We start from the raw sequence: 17,478 nt of genomic DNA on the forward strand, positions 1-17,478 counted from the left end.
GACCAGGCCAGGCTCTAGAATCCCTATTACCAGACCATTAGAAAGGCAGGTCTGTACATGATATTGGTTCCATATCGGCCAGGTTATCTGTCTACAGCACTCTGAGTTCTCCTAGATTATTTAAGTCTGAAGAGGAAGAAGCATCTCCTCCACTTTGTATATTCTTAACATAATGTGAGTAGAAACATGGAATGTAATGAACACACTTGGAAAAAGAGGATTATGAAAGCTCGTCCATTGCTAAGCCAAATGCTTTGCTAGGTGTCCTAGTCCACTGGGATGCTATGAAAAAATACCATAAAGTGGGCAGCTTATAAACAACAGACCTTTATTTCTCACAGTTCCTGGGCTGGAAGTCTGAGATCCAAGTGCTGGCTGATTCCATGTCTGAGGGCCTGCTTCCTGGTTCATAGCTTTTGCCTTCTCTCTGTGTCCTCACATGGCAGAAGGGGTGAGGGAGCTCTCTGGGTTCTCTTTTATAAGGGTACTAATCTAAACAACAAGGATTTACTGTATAGCACAGGGACCTATATTCAATATCTTGTAATAAACTATAACGGAAAAGAATTGAAAAAAATATACATATATATGTATAACCGAATCACTTTGCTGTACACCGGAAACTAACACAATATTGTAAATCAACTATACTTCAATAAAAAGTAAATAAATAGGACTTCCCTGGTGGCGCAGTGGTTAAGAATCCGCCTGCCAATTCAGGGGACACGGGTTTGAGCCCTGGTCCAGGAAGATCCCACATGCTGCGGAGCAACTAAGCCCCTGCACCACAAGTACTGAGCCTGCGCTCTAGAGCCTGCGAGCCACAACCACTGAGCCTGCATGCCACAACTACTGAAGCCCGTGCACCTAGAGCCCGTGCTCCGCAACAAGAGAAGCCACCACAGTAAGAAGCCTGCGCACCGCAACAAAGAGTAGCCCCCACTCGCTGAAACTAAGGAAAGCCTGCACACAGCAACAAGGACACAACGCAGCCAAAAATAAATAAATAAATAATAAATAAATAAATAAATAGGGACTTCCCTGGTGGTCTAGTGGTTAGGATTCCGGGCTTTCATTGCTGTGGCCCAGGTTCAATCCCTGGTTGGGGAACTGAGGTCCTGCAAGCCGCGCAGCGTGGCCAAAAAAAGAAAAATTTATATATATCTACACTAATCCCATTTATGAGGGCTCTGCTCTCATCACCTAAGTACCTCCCAAAGTCTCCACCTCTGAACACCATGACCCTGGGGGTTAGGATTTCAACATACGAACTTGGGGGAGACAAACATTCAGATCACAGCACCAGGACTATGCATATTTTACCTCCTCAGTATCACACTTAGCAGGTGACCAGGTACCTGTGAGCACAAAAAGGGTTATTGAATGGTTGTGAGTTCTAAGGAACACTTGATGATGATGATAGGACCATCAGGATGTCTTTATTTTTATTTATTTTAATTTTAATTTTATTTTTAAACATTTTATTGAAATATACTTGATTTACAATGTTGTGCTAGTTTCAGGTGTGCAGCAAAGTGATTCCGTTTTTTGTCTGTTTTTTTGCTATGCTGCACAGCATGTGGGATCTTAGTTCCCTGACCAGGGATCAAACCTGTGCCCTCTGCAGTGGAAGCACGGAGTCTTAACCACTGGACCACCAGGGAAGTCCCAGTTTTATACACGCACATACACACACACACACACACGTGTATATATATATTCTTTTTCAGATTCTTTTCCATTATAAGTTGTTACAAGATATTAAGTATAGTTCCCTGTGCTATACAGTAGGTCCTCATTGGTTGTCTATTTTATATACAGTAGTGTGTGTATTTTAATCCCAAAGTCCTAATTTTTCCCTCCCCCCCTTCCCTCTTTGGTAACCATAAGTTTGTTTTCTATGTCTGTGAGTCTATTTCTGTTTTATAAATAAGTTCATTTGTATCATTTTTTTAGATTCCACATATAAGTGATATCATATGGTATTTATCTTTCTCCTTCTGACTTAGTTCACTTAGTATGATAATCTCCAGGTCCATCCATGTTGCTGCAAATGGCATTACTTCATTCTTTTTTATGGCTGAATAATAGGGATGTCTTTAAATCAGATTTACTATGAAATACACTGGCTCTTACATAATTCTGATAATCTAGGAGTTCTCAAACATAATTTCTGGGACCAAAAAAACCCAATCTCAAGCAGGCAGGATGTGCCTTTATCCCCATAAGGTGTCAGTAAATAATATGAAACTTATGTTTCTTTTGCAATAACAAAAATCCATAATACTGTTAGTGGAGGTACTTTACTATTTTACAAGGATTCCAGCAAGTCTGTTCCAATAAGGGCCAAGCATAAATAGGTTGAGAAATTTAACTTCTTGTAATTTCTTTATAAATGTATTCTTTTTATTTTGTTTTGATTTAAGAATATATATTGGTGGGAAAATTGCAAACAAGATGAAAGTGGCTGTGGAGTATCACACAGCAGATAATCGCAGATAAAATAGAACCCAAGGCTCGAAGTCTTAAGAATGAGCTATAGGGGTATTTTACATTGATAAAAGTTACAAGCCACTGAAAAGATGTAAGAGGCATGAGCCTTTATGCCCCAATAACAGAGCTTTGAAATACATAAAGCAAAAAATGTTCTAAATACTCAATAAACTAATAAATCCACATCTTTTAAGTCAGAAATCAAGAGATTAGGTAGAGGAAAAAAGCAATAATGCAGTACTGAGTATTCACTGAGCATGATTTTGGTTTAAACCAAGCGTTTGGGGCTGCTCAGAGACCCAGCGAGCCCCTTCGAGGGGAGCTGCCTGCAGGCTAGGTTGATGCGAGGGTCAATTGAGAAGAATGGGTACTTAAAGCAAATTTTTTTATTGGAGTATAGTTGCTTTACAATGTTGTGTTAGTTTCTGCTGTACAGAAAAGTGAATCAGTTATACATACACATATATCCCCTCTTTTTTAGATTTCCTTCCCATTTAGGTCACCACAGAGCATTGAGTAGAGTTCCCCGTGCCATACAGTAGGTTCTCATTAGTTATCTGTTTTATACACAGTAATGTATCTATGTCAATCCCAATCTCCCAATTCATCCCAACCCCACTTTCTTTCCTTGGTAACCATAAGTTTATTCTCTACATCTGTGACTCTATTTCTGCTTTGCAAATAAGTTCATCTGTACCATTTTTCTAGATTCCACATATAAGTGATATTATATGATATTTGTTTTTCTCTTTCTGACTTACTTCACTCTGTATGACAATCTCTAGGTCCATCCATGTCCCTGCAAATGGCACTATTTGCCATTTTGAATGGCACTATTTCATTCCTCTTTATGGCTGAGTAATATTCCATTGTATATATGTACCATTTCTTCTTTATCCATTCCTCTGTCGATGGACATTTAGGTTGCTTCCATTTCATGGCTATTGTAAATATTGCTGCAATGGACATTGGGGTGCATGCATCCTTTTGAATTATGGTTTTCTCCAGACTTATGCCTAGGAGTGGGATTGCCGGGTCATATGTTAGCTTTTTGAGAAGTGGAAAAAATTTAGGAATCAGAAAAGTCTCCCACATTCCTTCTCCCTGCAGTGCCCAAGGCTGGTCAGCTCTCCTTTCTTGATCATACAGCCCCCTGGTCTGTGACACTGGTCACGTCTGTCACACGGGTTGTGAGCTGGGGATCCCACTGCGGGCTCCCTAAGAGGCTGGGTGTTTCCACCAACGTCAGCGTCTACACCACATGGGTTGTCAGCACAACCTGGAGCTCAGCTCGGGATGTCAGGAACTTCTCTCCAAGCCTTGCTAGGATCTTATCTTTGCCCTGTTGTTGCTTCTGGGACCGCTTGGGGGCACCCCCGTCTCCCCGTGGCTTGCCTTGCCTATCCGGGCAGTCAGCCCTGCAACCTCAGCCCCTGCATCCCAAACTCATGCCCTCTCTCTCTGCTCCCTGCCAAGAGTTTAGCAGGCAGTTCCTGCAGGGACCTACTCCCCAAACCCTCCCCAACAGCCACCTTCAACCATCCACCTATCCGCTGTCCTCCAGGGACCTTCTCTGGTTCCGCCCCCCCACCCAGCCCCATGACAAGCCCCCTCCCCAATACCCACATCTATCCCTCTTCAGACCTCACAGCCCTGGGCCCAGCATCTGCGTTTCATGTGTCCCCAGGGGGCTCCAAGATGCCCTCTCTCCCTCCTTGCCACCCCGTGGACCCCCAGGGACAGAACCTGCTTCTCACCCACCATTCAAGGCTGAGTCCCAAGGAGCACCCACGTTCAAGGATTCCTTGGGTGGTTTCTGGGACTCTTGGAACTGGGGTTTCCAGCGCCCAGTGCTGGGCTGGTGCCTTTGCAGACGTGTCTGTCTGAGAGGCAGTAAAGCCTAGCTGGCAGAAGGACATTCCTCTGGCTGGGTGATCCTCCCTGTGCCTTGCGGCCCCAGAGGGGTGCATGAGAAAGTATCTTCCATGTGTAGGAGCTTAACCACAGGGCGTCGCCAGATGCTCACAGTAGCCCTGCAAGGTGCACATTACTGTTATCTCCATTTTTCAGACAGGGAAACTGAGGGCTGCAAACCCCAGGGCTTGCCCGAGCCCACTCTGCCCAGCAGCCCTGTCCCTGGCTCAGTGGTCAGCAGAGCAGTAACATATCCTGGGGTTCCTGGCAGGGCTGGGGGGGATTCCACATCACCCTGACGTGGACGGTGAGGACTCGGGGCCAGGCTGGGCTTGCTCTTTCCCTCTTTCCCCCTTTCCCCAACCCCGGTCTTTCCAGGGGAGCCCAGGAACTGGCTGGAGAAATGTAAGCCGGCAGCTGGAGGAGGGAGCACAGGGCTGGGACCCTGTGTGTGTGAGTGGGGACCCCTGCTGGCCGCTGTGCAGGGCAGAGGAGCAGGAGCGGGGCCCTTTGGGTCCTCCATCAGCCCTTCAATTCCACATTCACTGGGTGTGTCACACACAGTCCCTGGAGGGAGCCAACAGCTACACACACAAAGGACCGAACAAGATCATTTTGGACATTGCTAAGTTCTAGGGAGGAAATACAACAGGTCAGTGAGAAGGACAGTCAGTGGGGGCATATGGGGCTGGCTTTAGATGGGAGGGGGACAGGGAAAGCCTAGCTGAGGATGTGACATTAGCACTGAGACTTGAAGGCCCAGAAGCCGCCTGCTGCGTGACCATCTGGACGAGGGGCCTGCAGGGAGAGGCCGGCCCGAGGCTGGAGCAGGCATGGCATTCACCAGGAAAGGACAGTAGGAGCAGGAGACAGGCAGGTGGTCAGAGGGAGGAGAGAGCTCTCAAGAGCCGTAGGCAGCCCCGAGGATTGCACAGGATCTGCGGCTTAAGCTATCCTTCAGGCTGCAGGGGAGGAGGAGTTCCTGGGCCGTCCCCACAGCACTGCAAGGTAGGCGCTGGCACTGTGTCTCATCCTGTGCAAGGAGCCGCACTTAGCCCTGATCCAGGGAGCTCACAGTGACTGGCCAGTCACAAGCACTGTGGTGCCAAAGGCCACAGAGGGGGACCGTCTTAGGGGAAAACTCCAGCCCTTGCTGCACGCAGTCTGTCCCTGCATCCACCAGCCAGAGCCCATGCCCACTGTCCCCTCTGCAGTGTGTGAAGTCCACGAGGTTTGCTGACTGGCTGGCTTCAGCCTCTGCAGAAGTTTCCATTGTCCCCAAGCATCAGGCGTCTCCCCCGTGTCTCCACCAGTGTGCCCGGGTCAAGGACACCATCTGGGAACCCTCTCTCCCGCTTGGCCAGGCAGGGAACCTGCTCTGCCTGCTCCTGCCTCCAGCGGCTCAGTCCCTTGGCAGTCACCACCCAGGCCCTGCTGAGGGTGCTGCGGCTGGACCCAAGACCCAGGGCTCCCGAGGGGGATACACACCTGTGGATACTCCTGCAAGTCCAGACTGGCTCCCCTGCCTGGAGGGACCCCCAGAAGCCAGTGCTGGGGGACTCATCACTCCATGAACACCTCCACATCCCAGGCAGTGTTCAGGACACACAGAGGGGCACCAAGCAGGCACAGCCTTCCCAGGTTCCCAGTCCGTAGAGTCACCGGTCACAGGGACGCTGGGATGAACAACCCAGCAACGTCTCTCTCTCTCACTTTCTTTGGCAATTTCCTTCCCCCCAGGACCCAGGGCAAGAAAGTTTGTGAAAGGCAGTTTCAACTTTCAAGACTGAATCCTGAGGAGGGTGATAAAAGGGGCCGGGGCCTGCCGCCAGGGGGCAGCCTGGGCCGCACGTGGGCACTAGCCTGAGGCCAGCACAGGGAGGGACAAGACCCAAGATCATCATTTCCCCAAGAAAGGCTTGTGAGGGGTCTTTTCTTCCTGGCTGAGCCCAACAGTTCGAGACCCCCAATGGGCACGCAGTGAGGACTTGCTAATGTGCTTTCATGGGAGTCCTGGCTGTGGGTCAGGTCCTTGGTCCTTCCTAGCAGAAGGAATGGGTAGAAAAGAGGGCAGCATGGGGGGCAGCCAGGCCCCCAGGGTCGCAGACAAGAAAGGGATCGTCTGGGTACACTGGCTCCTGGGTCATAACAAGGTACGTAGTTGGGGGACCGAGCCCCAGTAGAAGCTCAAAGCCAGGGCACTGTGACGTCCCAGGTTCCCAAACAGCCCTTGGACCAGAGAGGTCAAGCTGAGGGAAGGGGGCGGCCAGGGTTCCCGTGGCTCCCTCTCCCCGAGGGGGCGCCCCAGCCGGGCCTTGGAGCTGGCGGAAGCAGAGGGGGCGCCAGGCGGCGGGAAGAAGAGGCCATGGGCGCGCAGGTCGGGGCGCTGCTGCTCGCGCAACTGTTGGTGCGGGTCGAAATCGCGAGGCAGGGTGAGCTGAGGCTGGGGCTGCCGGCGCAGCTAGGGGTGATGGGGGAAGGGTGGGGCGCGTGGAGACCGAGGAGAGCTCACTTTCTCTCCTACCCGCAGCGTTGCGGGATAGGGACCTGTTGCTTCCAGGTAAGGCGTCCAGGGGGCGCGCTTCCCTGAGCAGGGCACCTGAGCCGGAGCGCGAAGGGCGACTCATCTTTTCCTCTCCCCGCCCCAGGTTTCGAGAACTCTTCTATGCTCGCATGTAACTGATGGGGCCGCCCCTGGGTGTGGGGGAGGGGCGGGCGCCTGTGGCCCACGTGGGGCAGGTCCCCAGCGTCCCCTTCTTCCTGGGCGGCAAGACCCCTGGACGCGCGGTTCCCCGGGGCGCCCCTTCCCTTCTCCCACCCGGTGGGTGAGGGTGGACGGGGTGGGCCTGCCTCCCGCAGCTCAGCCTGGTGTCCATCTGTCCATCCCAGGGCCATGTGGCCAACGGACTGTCCCAACACGCATAGTGGGTGGAAAGGACGCAGAGCTTGGGCGCTGGCCGTGGCAGGGCAGCCTGCGCCTATGGGGCTCCCACTACTGCGGAGCAAGCCTACTCAACCGCCGCTGGGTGCTCTCGGCCGCGCACTGCTTCCAAAAGTGAGTCTGGGGGCGGGCGGCCCGCTGACCCCGGGCCCTGGGTCTGCAGCAGGACCTGCGCGCATGCCCCACGTGGACACGGCCCTCGTGTGCTCCTGAGGCCCAGTCCCGGCTGCAGCCCGTTACGCACCCACGCGAGTCCCCCAGGGCGCTCCGGGAGGAAACCCTGTGCAGTTTCTTCCAGAATGTTCTCCCAGAACATTCCCACGCACATTTGTTTGTCTTGTTCTTTTCTTTCTTGCTTCACTTGTCCCCAAATGGCACCACCAACCTCCACCTTCCTCACCCCACCTCCCAGCGGAGGTGACCCCCCCCCCGGGGGAGGAATGAGCTGAAGTAAGTGCTGGACACAGAGCCTGGCCTGTGGTGACAGTGGCCCCGGAAGCTGTTTTGAGCCCAGCCTGCTGTGGCGCCCGTGCACCTGCTTGTTCCCTTTTGAGAAGGGCTCTTGGAGGTGACAGGTGGTTGAGTGACTGGCCAGATGAGCTGGCAGGGGAGGCACCCTCCTACCAACCCCCTCAAGTCCCCAGGTGTGGGACTTTGTTTGGGGCTGTCTGGGCTCTCCCCGTTTCTACCCTGGTCTCTTTGGTCGAAGGAAGACCTGCTGATGGTGTCTGGGGTGAGCCCCGCAGCAGCCCGGGGGTCTCAGCTCAGGGAGCAGCCCCAGGTGTGCTCAGGTGGCCCACCCTCCCTCTGAGGACCCCTGACGGCTTTCTCCTCCCCTGCCAGCAACAGAGATCCCTATGAGTGGTCGGTCCAGTTTGGCGAGCTGTCTGCCACACCACCCATTTGGAGCCTGCGGGCCTACCTCCGTCATTACAGGGTGAAGAGTATTATTATATAACCCAAATCCAGGAAGTATTCACAGGACGACATCGCCCTGCTGAAGCTGTCCTCCTCCGTCACCTTCAATAAGCACATCCAGCCCTTCTGTGTCCTGTCCTCCTCCTTTGAGTTCAAGAACCGGGATGACTGCTGGGTGACTGGCTGGGGGGACATCCATGAGAAAAAGAGTGAGGTTGGGGACAGACGGGTGGGGAAGGGGAGTGTTATTCACCATGCCCTGTGCCAGCCACACCAGCTGCAGTGGCCCCCACCTTGGTCTGTGTGCCACTGTGCTTTGGCTTTGGCCCGCTGAGCAATCTCTCCTGACCTCCTTTCCACACCCTGCCCCGCTGTAGAGCAAGGCTTTCTGTACCCACACTCAGCTCCCCCTCCCTTCCCGAGACTGTGAGCCAGAAACCAGAGAGGGAGGCCCCCCCACCGGCCCAGGCCACACCCCCGGCCTGCGGGGGTGTGCGAGGTTTTGGGGTGGACTTGTCAGAAAGGCATCAGGCATTGTTTGGTTTTTTTGTTCGTTTTTGGGGGGTTTTTGAAGTATTATTCACAAACCATAAAATTCATCCTTTTAAAGTATACAATTCAGGGACTTCCCTGGTAGTCCAGTGGTTAAGACTCCGGGCTTCCACTGCAGGGGGTGTGGGTTCGATCTCTGGTTGGGGAACTAAGATCCCACACCCTGTGCGGTGCAGCCAAAAAAAAAAAAAAAAAAGGCATACAATTCAGACGGTTTTTTTTTTTTAGTATATTCACAGAGTGGTTCCAGCATCACCACTGTCTAATTACAGAACATTTTCATCATCTCAAAATGAAATCCCATGCTTATTAGCCATTACTCCTAATTCCCCGTTGTTCTAGGGCCATAGCCCCTGGCAGCCACTAATCTGCTTTCTGTCTCTATGGATTTACCTACTCTGGACGCTTCATATGAATGCAGTTATACACTACGTGCTAGCTGCTCTCACTAAGCATAATATTTTCAATGTTCATTCATGTTTTAGTGTGTGTCAGTACTTCACTCCTTTCTTTTTGAGGTTTAACTCATATAACATTAACCATTTTAAAGTATATAATTCAATGGCATTTAGAACATTCACAGTGCATAACCATCAACTCTATCAAGATCCAAAACATTTTCATCACGCCCAGAGGAAATCCCATAACCATTAAGCAGTCACTCCCAATTACCCCCTCCCTCCAGCCCTTAGCAACCACTAACCAACTTTTTGTCTCTATGGATTTACCTATTCTGGACATTTCATATAAATGGAATCATACACTGTGTCACCTTTCATGTTTGGCTTCTTTCACTTAGCATAATGTTTTCAAGATTCATCCATATTATAGTATGTATCCAAACTTCATTCTCTTTTATGGCTGAATAATATTCCATTGTATGGATGCACAATTTGTTTATCCATTCCTCCACTGATGACATTTTTGTTGTTTCCATCTTTTGGATATTTGTATTAGTATACAAATTTGTGCTTGAATACCTCTTTTCAATTATTTTGTGAATGTATTTAGGAGTGCAATCCTGGATCACATGGTCATTCTATGTTTAACTTCTTGAGGAGCTGACAAACAGTGTTCCATAGCAGCTGCTCCATTTTACATTCCTATCAACAATAAGGGTTATAATTTCTCTCCATTCTCCTTAATAAAAAACTTGTTATTTTCCAGGTTTTTGTTTGTTTGTTTTGTTTTGTTTTGTTTTGGCCATCCTAGTGGGTGTGAAGCGGTATTTCACTGTGGTTTTGATTTGCATTTCTCTAATGACTAGTGATGTTGAGCAACTTTTCATGTGCTGGTTGGCCATTTGTATATCTTCCTTGGAGTAATGGCTATTTAAGTCCCTTACCCTTTTTTTTTTTTGGTCACACCACGTGGCTTGTGGAATCTTAGTTCTCCAGCCAGGGATTGAACCTGGGCCCTCAGCAGTGAGAGCACAGAGTCCTAACCACTGGACCTCCAGGGAATTCCCAACCCAATTTTATTTATTTGTTTGTTTGTTTTTAAATAAATTTATTTATTTTATTTTTGGCTGCGTTGGGTCTTCGCTGCTGCACGGAGGCTTTTCTCTGGTTGCAGCGAGCTGGGGCTACTCTTCGTTGTGCGCAGGCTTCTCATTGTGGTGGCTTCTCTTGTTGCAGAGCACGGGCTCTAGGTGCGCAGGCGTCAGTAATTGTGGCACATGGGCTCAGTAGTTGTGGCTCGCGGGCTCTAGAGCGCAGGCTCAGTAGTTGTGGCACACGGGCTTAGTTGCTCTGCGGCATGTGGGATCTTCCTGGATCAGGGCTCGAACCCATGTCTCCTGCACTGGCAGGCAGATTCTTAACCACTGCGCCACCAGGGAAGACCACCCCCCCAACCCATTTTTAAACTGAGTTCTCTTTGTTGTGACGTTGTAATCGTTTTTATATATTCTGGATACTAGACCCTTTTTAGATATATGATTTACAAATATTTTTTCCTATTCTGTGGGGGTTTTTTTTCCTTTTTTCTTCTTCTTTTTTTTTTTTTAAACTGGTTCCTGGATCTCACTCCATGGATTTAATTGGTCTGGGATGTGGCACAGACATTGGGATATTTTAAAGCGTCCCAGGTGATTCTAATACGTAGCTAAGGGTAAGACCAGCTGGCCTAATGGGGTTCATGACGCTTAGAGAGCCAAGTGATGCCAGGAAAGAGGCAATAATCTCCAGGAAAAGGACAAAGAGCTAAAGGTTTGAAAGTTGAAATGAAGACCTAGCCGAAGTTCTGCAGAACAGGTGGGCTTTAGCGTCAGAAAGTTGTGTTTTGAATGCTCTTACTTAACCCTTCAGTTTCTTCGAAAGAGGCATCATAGCTCCTTCCTTCCAGGTTCCATGTTGTCAGTCCCTGGTGTTGATGGGGGAAGAGCACTTCAGATGCAGGGCTGAGCCAAGACTCGTGGACCACATCTCTTTTCACTTTCATGATAGTATCTATTGATGCACAGAATATTTTAATTTTGATGAAGTTCAGATTATTTTTTCTCTGGCGCTTTTGCTTTTGGTGTCATGTCTAAGAAATCATTGCCAAATTCGAGGTCATGAAGATTTACCCTCAGGTTTTCTTGAAGAGTTTTATAGTTTTAGCTGTTATATGTATATCTTTGATTCATTTTGAGTTGATCTTTGTTTATGGTGGGAAGTAGTGGGTCCAACTTCATTTTTTGCATTTGGATATCTAGTTGTCCCAGCACCATTTGTTAAAGAGACTCTATTCTCTACTCCACTGAATTATCTTGGCACCCTTGTCAAAAATCAGTTGACCAAAGAAGAATGGGTTTATTTTCTAGACTCACAATTCTATTCCGTTTGTCTGTATGTTTATCCGTTTGCCAGGACCCCATTGTTTGATTCCTGTAGCTTCCAAGTATGTTTTGAAATTGGGACGTGTGTGTTCTCCAACTTTGTTTACTTTTTCAAATATTGGTTTTGTTATTTGGGGTCTCTTGATAGTCCCTCTAAATGTTAGGATGAGCTTGTCAATTTCCACTAAAAAGGCCATTGGAATTTGGATAGGGATTGCATTGAATCTGTGGATTGCTTTGGGGGAGTATTGTCATCTAAATAATATTAAGTCTCCAGTCCATAAACAGAAGATACGTTTCCATTTATTTATGTCTTCTTTAATTTCTTTCGGCAGTGTTTTGTAGTTTTTTGTGTACAGGTCCTCAATTAAATCTAACTATTTTATTCTTTTTGATGATATTGTAAAATGAAATTTCTTTTCTAATATCCTTTTGAAATTGTTCATTGGTAGTGTATAGAAATATAATTGACTTTTGTGTCTTGATTTTAGATCCTGCAAATTTGCTGAATTCATTTATTAATTCTAGTCCTTCTTTGTGTACTCTTCATTATTTTCTATATATAAGATCATGTCATCTGTGAATAGACATAGTTTTACTTCTTCCTTTCCAACTTGGATGTATTTTATTTCCTTTTCTTGCCTAATTGCTCTGACTAGAACTTCCAGTAAAGTGTTAGATAGAAGTGGCAGAAAACTGGCATCATTGTCTTTTTCCTGGTCTTAGGGGGAAAGCTTTTAGTCTTTCACAATTCTGTAGCTGTGGGTTTTTCACATATGATCTCTATCATGTTAAGGAAGTTCTCGCTATCCTTAGTTTACTGAGTGTTTTTATAATGAAAGTGTTGGATTTTCCTGCATCAATTAGGATAACCATGTGGGGTTTTTTTTTTCCTTCATTCTATTAGTGTAGTCTGTAGTATGTTATATTGATTGATTTTCATATGTTGAACCCACCTTGCACTCTGGATAAATCTCGCTCGGTCGTGGTGTAGAATTCTTTTAATATGCTGCTGGATTCAGTTTGCTGGTATTTTGTTGAGGATTTTTGCATATACGTTGGTCTGTAGTTTCTTTTTGTGTGTGATAACTTGCTTGGGCTTTGGTGTCACAGTAATGCCAGTCTCATGGAATGAGTTAGGAAGTGTTCCTTCCTCTTCTGTTTTTTGGAAGAAGGATTGATGTTAATTTCTTCTTATGTTTGATAAAAGTCACCATTTAAGCCATCTGGCCCAAGGCTTTTCTTCATTGGGAGGTTTCTGACTAGTCACTAAATCTTTTTACTTGTTATGTGTCTGTTCAGATTTTCTATTTCTTCTTGAGTCTGTTTTGGTATTTTGTGTGTTCCTAGGAATTTGTCCATTTCCTCTAGGTTATCTAATTTGTTGGAATACAATTGTTCATAGTATTCACTTATACTCCTTAATTTTTCTTGAAGGTCAGTAATAATGTCCCCACTTTCATTGTCAATTTTGTTGATCTTTCAAAGAACCAACTTTTGGTTTTGTTGATTTTCGCTATTGTTTTTCTGTTCCCTAGTTTGATTTTTTTCCCATTCCTCTCTTTATTATTTCCTTCCTTCTTCTACCTTTGGGTTTAATTTGCTCTTTTTTTTTCTAGTTCCTTAAGTTAGATTGTTGATTTGAGATTTTTCTCCTTTATTAACATAGGCATTTCCAGCTATAAATTTCCTTGTGAGAATTGCTTTTGCTGCATCCCATAAGTTTTGGTATGTTGTGTTTTTATTTCCATTCATCTCAAAGTACTTTCTAATTTTCCTTGTGATTTCTTCTTTGACCCATTGGTTAGGAGTATGTTGTTTAATTTCCACATATTTGTGAATTTTTCAGTTTTCCTTCTGTTATTGATTTCTAGCCTCAATCCACTGTTTTCCATGATGTCAATCTTTTCTAATTTATTGCAACTTATTTTGTGGCCTGACATGTCATCTATCTTGGAGAATGTTTTGCATCCACTTGGAAGGAAGGTGTATTCTGCTCTTGTTTGGGTGGATTGTTCTGTATATGTCTTTTAGGTCTAGCTGCTTTATAATGCTGTTCAAGTCCTCTGTTATCTTACTGATCTTCTCTCTGGTTGTTCTATCCATTAATAAAAGTGGGGCATTGAAGTCTCCAACTGTTCTTGTAGAACTGTCTATTTCTCCCACCAGTTACAGCAATTTTGCTTCATGTATTTTGGAGCTCAGTTGTTAGATGTGTAGATATTTATAATTATTATATCTTGAGGACTTGCCACTTTTATCAATATGTAATGTCCTTCTTTGACTCTTTTTTAAAATATTTATTTATTTATTTATTATTTATTTATTTATTTTGGCTGAGCTGGGTCTTAGTTGCGGCATGCAGGATCTTCATTGTGGCATGCGGGATACTTAGTTGCGGCATGTGGGATTTCTTAGTTGCAGCATGCAGACTTCTTAGTTGCGACACACAGACTCTTAGTTGCAGCATGCATGTGAGATCTAGTTCCCTGACCAGGGATCAAACCCAGGCCCCCTGCATTGGGAGCACAGAGTTTTACCTGCTGGACCACCAGGGAAGTCCCCCTTCTTTGACTCTTGTAACATGTTTTGACTGAAAATCCATTTTGTCTGACATTAGTATAGCAACCTCAGCTCTTTTTGGTTACTATTTTCATGGAATCTCTTTTTCCAACCTTTCACTTTAAACCTATATTTACCTTTGGATCTAAAATTGTTGTCGGGCTTCCCTGGTGGGGCAGTGGTTAAGAATCTGCCCGCCAATGCACGGGACACGGGTTCGAGACCTGGTCTGGGAAGATCCCACATGCCACAGAGCAACTAAGCCCATGCGCCATAACTACTGAGCCTGCACTCTAGAGCCCATGGGCCACAACTGCTGAGCCCACGTGCCACAACTACTGAAGACCGCGTACCTAGAGCCTGTGCTCCACAGCAAGAGAAACCACCGCAATGAGAAGCCTGTGCACCGCAACAGAGTGGCCCCTGCTCGCCACAACTAGAGAAAGTTCACATGCAACAATGAAGACCCAACGCAGCCAAAAATAATAAATAAATAAATTTTTAAAAATAAAAAAATTTTAAAATAATAAAATTATTGTCTTGTAGACAGGATATAGTTGGATCTCTGTTTTTAATGCAGCCAAAAATAATAAATAAATTTTTTTTTTTTTAAATATTTATTTATTTATTTATTTTATGGTTGTGTTGGGTCTTCATTTCTGTGCGAGGGCTTTCTCCAGTTGCGGCGAGCGGGGGCCACTCTTCATCACGGTGCGCGGGCCTCTCACTATCGCGGCCTCTCTTGTTGCGGAGCACAGGCTCCAGACGCGCATGCTCAGTAATTGTGGCTCACGAACCTAGTTGCTCCGCGGCATGAGGGATCTTCCCAGACCAGAGCTCGAACCCCTGTCCCCTGCATTGGCAGGCGGATTCTCAACCACTGCGCCACCAGGGAAGCCCTAAATAAATTTTTAAAAATAAAATTTAAAAATAATAAAATTATTGCCTTGTAGACAGGATATAGTTAGATCTCTGTTTTTAATCCATTCTGCCAATCTCTGCCTTTTAATTGGAGTGTTTAATACAGTTACATTAAAATTAATTACTGATAGGGAAGGATTTACTTCTACCATTATTCAACTTGTTTTCTATATTTTGTCAGATGTAGAAGATATAGATATCTTATATCTATATCATATCTATATCTATACCTATGTCTTATATCTTTTTTGTTCCTTATTTCCTCCTTTTTGTGTTTAATTGATTTTTATTAGTGTACTGTATTGATTTCCTTCTCACTTCCTGTTCTGTATATTTTTTAGTTATTTTCTCAGCAGTTTCCCTGGAGATTACAGTTAATAACTTAAACTTATAACAGTCTATTTTGAATTAATATCAACTTAGGTTCAATAGCATACAAAAGTTCTGTTCCTATACAACTCTATTCTTCTCAAGTTGTTATTGCCACAATTTACATCTTTATATATTGTGTAACCATATCTTTATATATTGTGTAACTAATCTCTGTGTAACAGAGATTTACAATTATTGTCTTTTAAATTGCATTTGTCTTTTAAATTGTATAGCAAAAAAGGTATGAACCAAAACTATAATAATACTGGCTTGTATGTTTACCTGTGTAGTTACCTTTACCAGTGTTCTCTATTTCTTCCTATGGGTTTAAGTTACTGGCTACTGCCCTTTCATTTCATCCTGAAGAGCTCTCTTTTCCATTCCTTGTAGGGCAGGCCTACTAATGATGAACACTCTCAGCATTTGCTTATCTGGGAATATCTTAATCTTGCCTTCATTTTTTTTTGAAGGATAGTTTTGCCTGATATAGAATTCTTGGTTGACTGTTTTAGTCTCTTAGCACTTTACATATGTCATTGCACTGCCTTTTGGCCTCCAGGGTGTCTGAAAAGAATGTGGCTGTCAATCTTGTTGAAGATCCCTTATACTTGATGTGTAGCTTCTCTCTCGCTGTTTATAAGATTCTCCCTTTGTCTTTGCATTTTGATATTTTGATGAAAATGTATCTCATTGTGGATCTCCTTGTGTTTATCCTACTTGGAATTTGTTCGCCTTCTTGAATGTGTAGATTCATATCTTTCATCAAATTTGGGAAAACTTCAGCCTGGATCCTGCAGCTATACTAATTATAAACAAGCTCAACTGCAGCAGCCCCTCCCTCTGTGTATGCTTCAGCCATGGTCTCTCCCCACTGGCTCAGGCAGGGACTGTCATCTGCAGGCTACAGAGAGGGAAACCAAGTCTCAGGGAGGAGCTGTGACAACCTGTCCATCCATTGGGTCCCTCTGTGATATTGTTCATCACCCACCACATTGCTGGGTGCTGGACTAGAGCAGAGGAATCAAGGGCAATGTCCCAGGTACTGTGGGTACTCCAGGAAGTCCACTCCCCTTCATACCCCCTTTCCCCAGATGGCAGAGGAGAGGCTAAGGTTGTTGTCTTTCTCTCTCCCACCCTCAACCCCTGACAGATCTGCCACCTCCCTACAATCTTCAGGAAGTGCAAGTCTCCATCATAAACAAATCCAGGTGTTCCTACCTGTTCCATCAGCCTGATTACCGCAGTCACAGCAGTAATAATATGATTTGTGCTGGCTCTGAGGATGGCAACACTGACACCTGCAAAGTGAGTACCCCTGCCCCAATGAGGGCCATACTGAAACTGGGTACCACCCCTCCCAATCTTGGGCCTGAGAGCAACCACCTTGACCCCTACCAATCCACCCTTAGAGTTTATTCATGAGAAAATCATTGTAGACCTCATTTATCCAGCCTATAAAACAAGCTTCCCGTTTTACATTAATTGTACCTCCTTTGATCCTTATGTGAAATTGAGTGGATAGACTATTGCCCCGCTTTGCAGATGCAGAAACTGAAGTTTGTTTGCTTCCAGGGGGAGGAGTGGGATTTGCACCCAGTCTGCCCAGCTCCACAGCCCCTCCTGCTCTACCAGCCTCTCCACTGGCCCCTCCTGCCCCACCCCAGGTCTTGCTCACCCACACTGCTTCCCAGGGTGACCCAGGTGGACCCTTGGTCTGTGAAAAGAATGAGCTGTGGATTCAGATTGGAATCATGAGCTGGGGAGTGGGCTGTGGTAGGCGCAACCGGGCCAGCATCTACACCAATGTCAGTAGTTACTTCAACTGGATCCAGATGCTGGTGGGCCGCAGCACACCCAGGCCCAGACCCCTCTCAGTTGCTGCTGCCCCTCTCTCTGCTCTGGGCTCCCTGACTCCTGCAGCTGTCCTGTGCACACCTAAGCCCATGAGGGTGCAGTAGTTACTGCAGCTCCAGGCACATTCGCC

The 17,478-nt window shown here is 46.3% G+C and overlaps 1 protein-coding gene across 1 annotated transcript; it reads left to right on the forward strand.

The window, feature by feature from the left end:
• The first annotated feature begins 6,482 nt into the window (after window positions 1–6,482).
• LOC118881630 (testisin-like) lies at window positions 6,483–17,405 on the forward strand. The gene is given in 9 exon segments (XM_036826756.1): window positions 6,483–6,560; window positions 6,704–6,839; window positions 6,938–6,967; window positions 7,056–7,082; window positions 7,297–7,462; window positions 8,192–8,475; window positions 16,645–16,799; window positions 17,186–17,353; window positions 17,355–17,405. Coding segments are annotated over 9 exon segments (1,095 nt in total).
• Window positions 17,406–17,478: the final 73 nt, after the last annotated feature.

Source organism: Balaenoptera musculus, chromosome 15 (genome assembly GCF_009873245.2).
Source record: "Balaenoptera musculus isolate JJ_BM4_2016_0621 chromosome 15, mBalMus1.pri.v3, whole genome shotgun sequence".
Classification (NCBI taxonomy): Eukaryota; Metazoa; Chordata; class Mammalia; order Artiodactyla; family Balaenopteridae; genus Balaenoptera; species Balaenoptera musculus.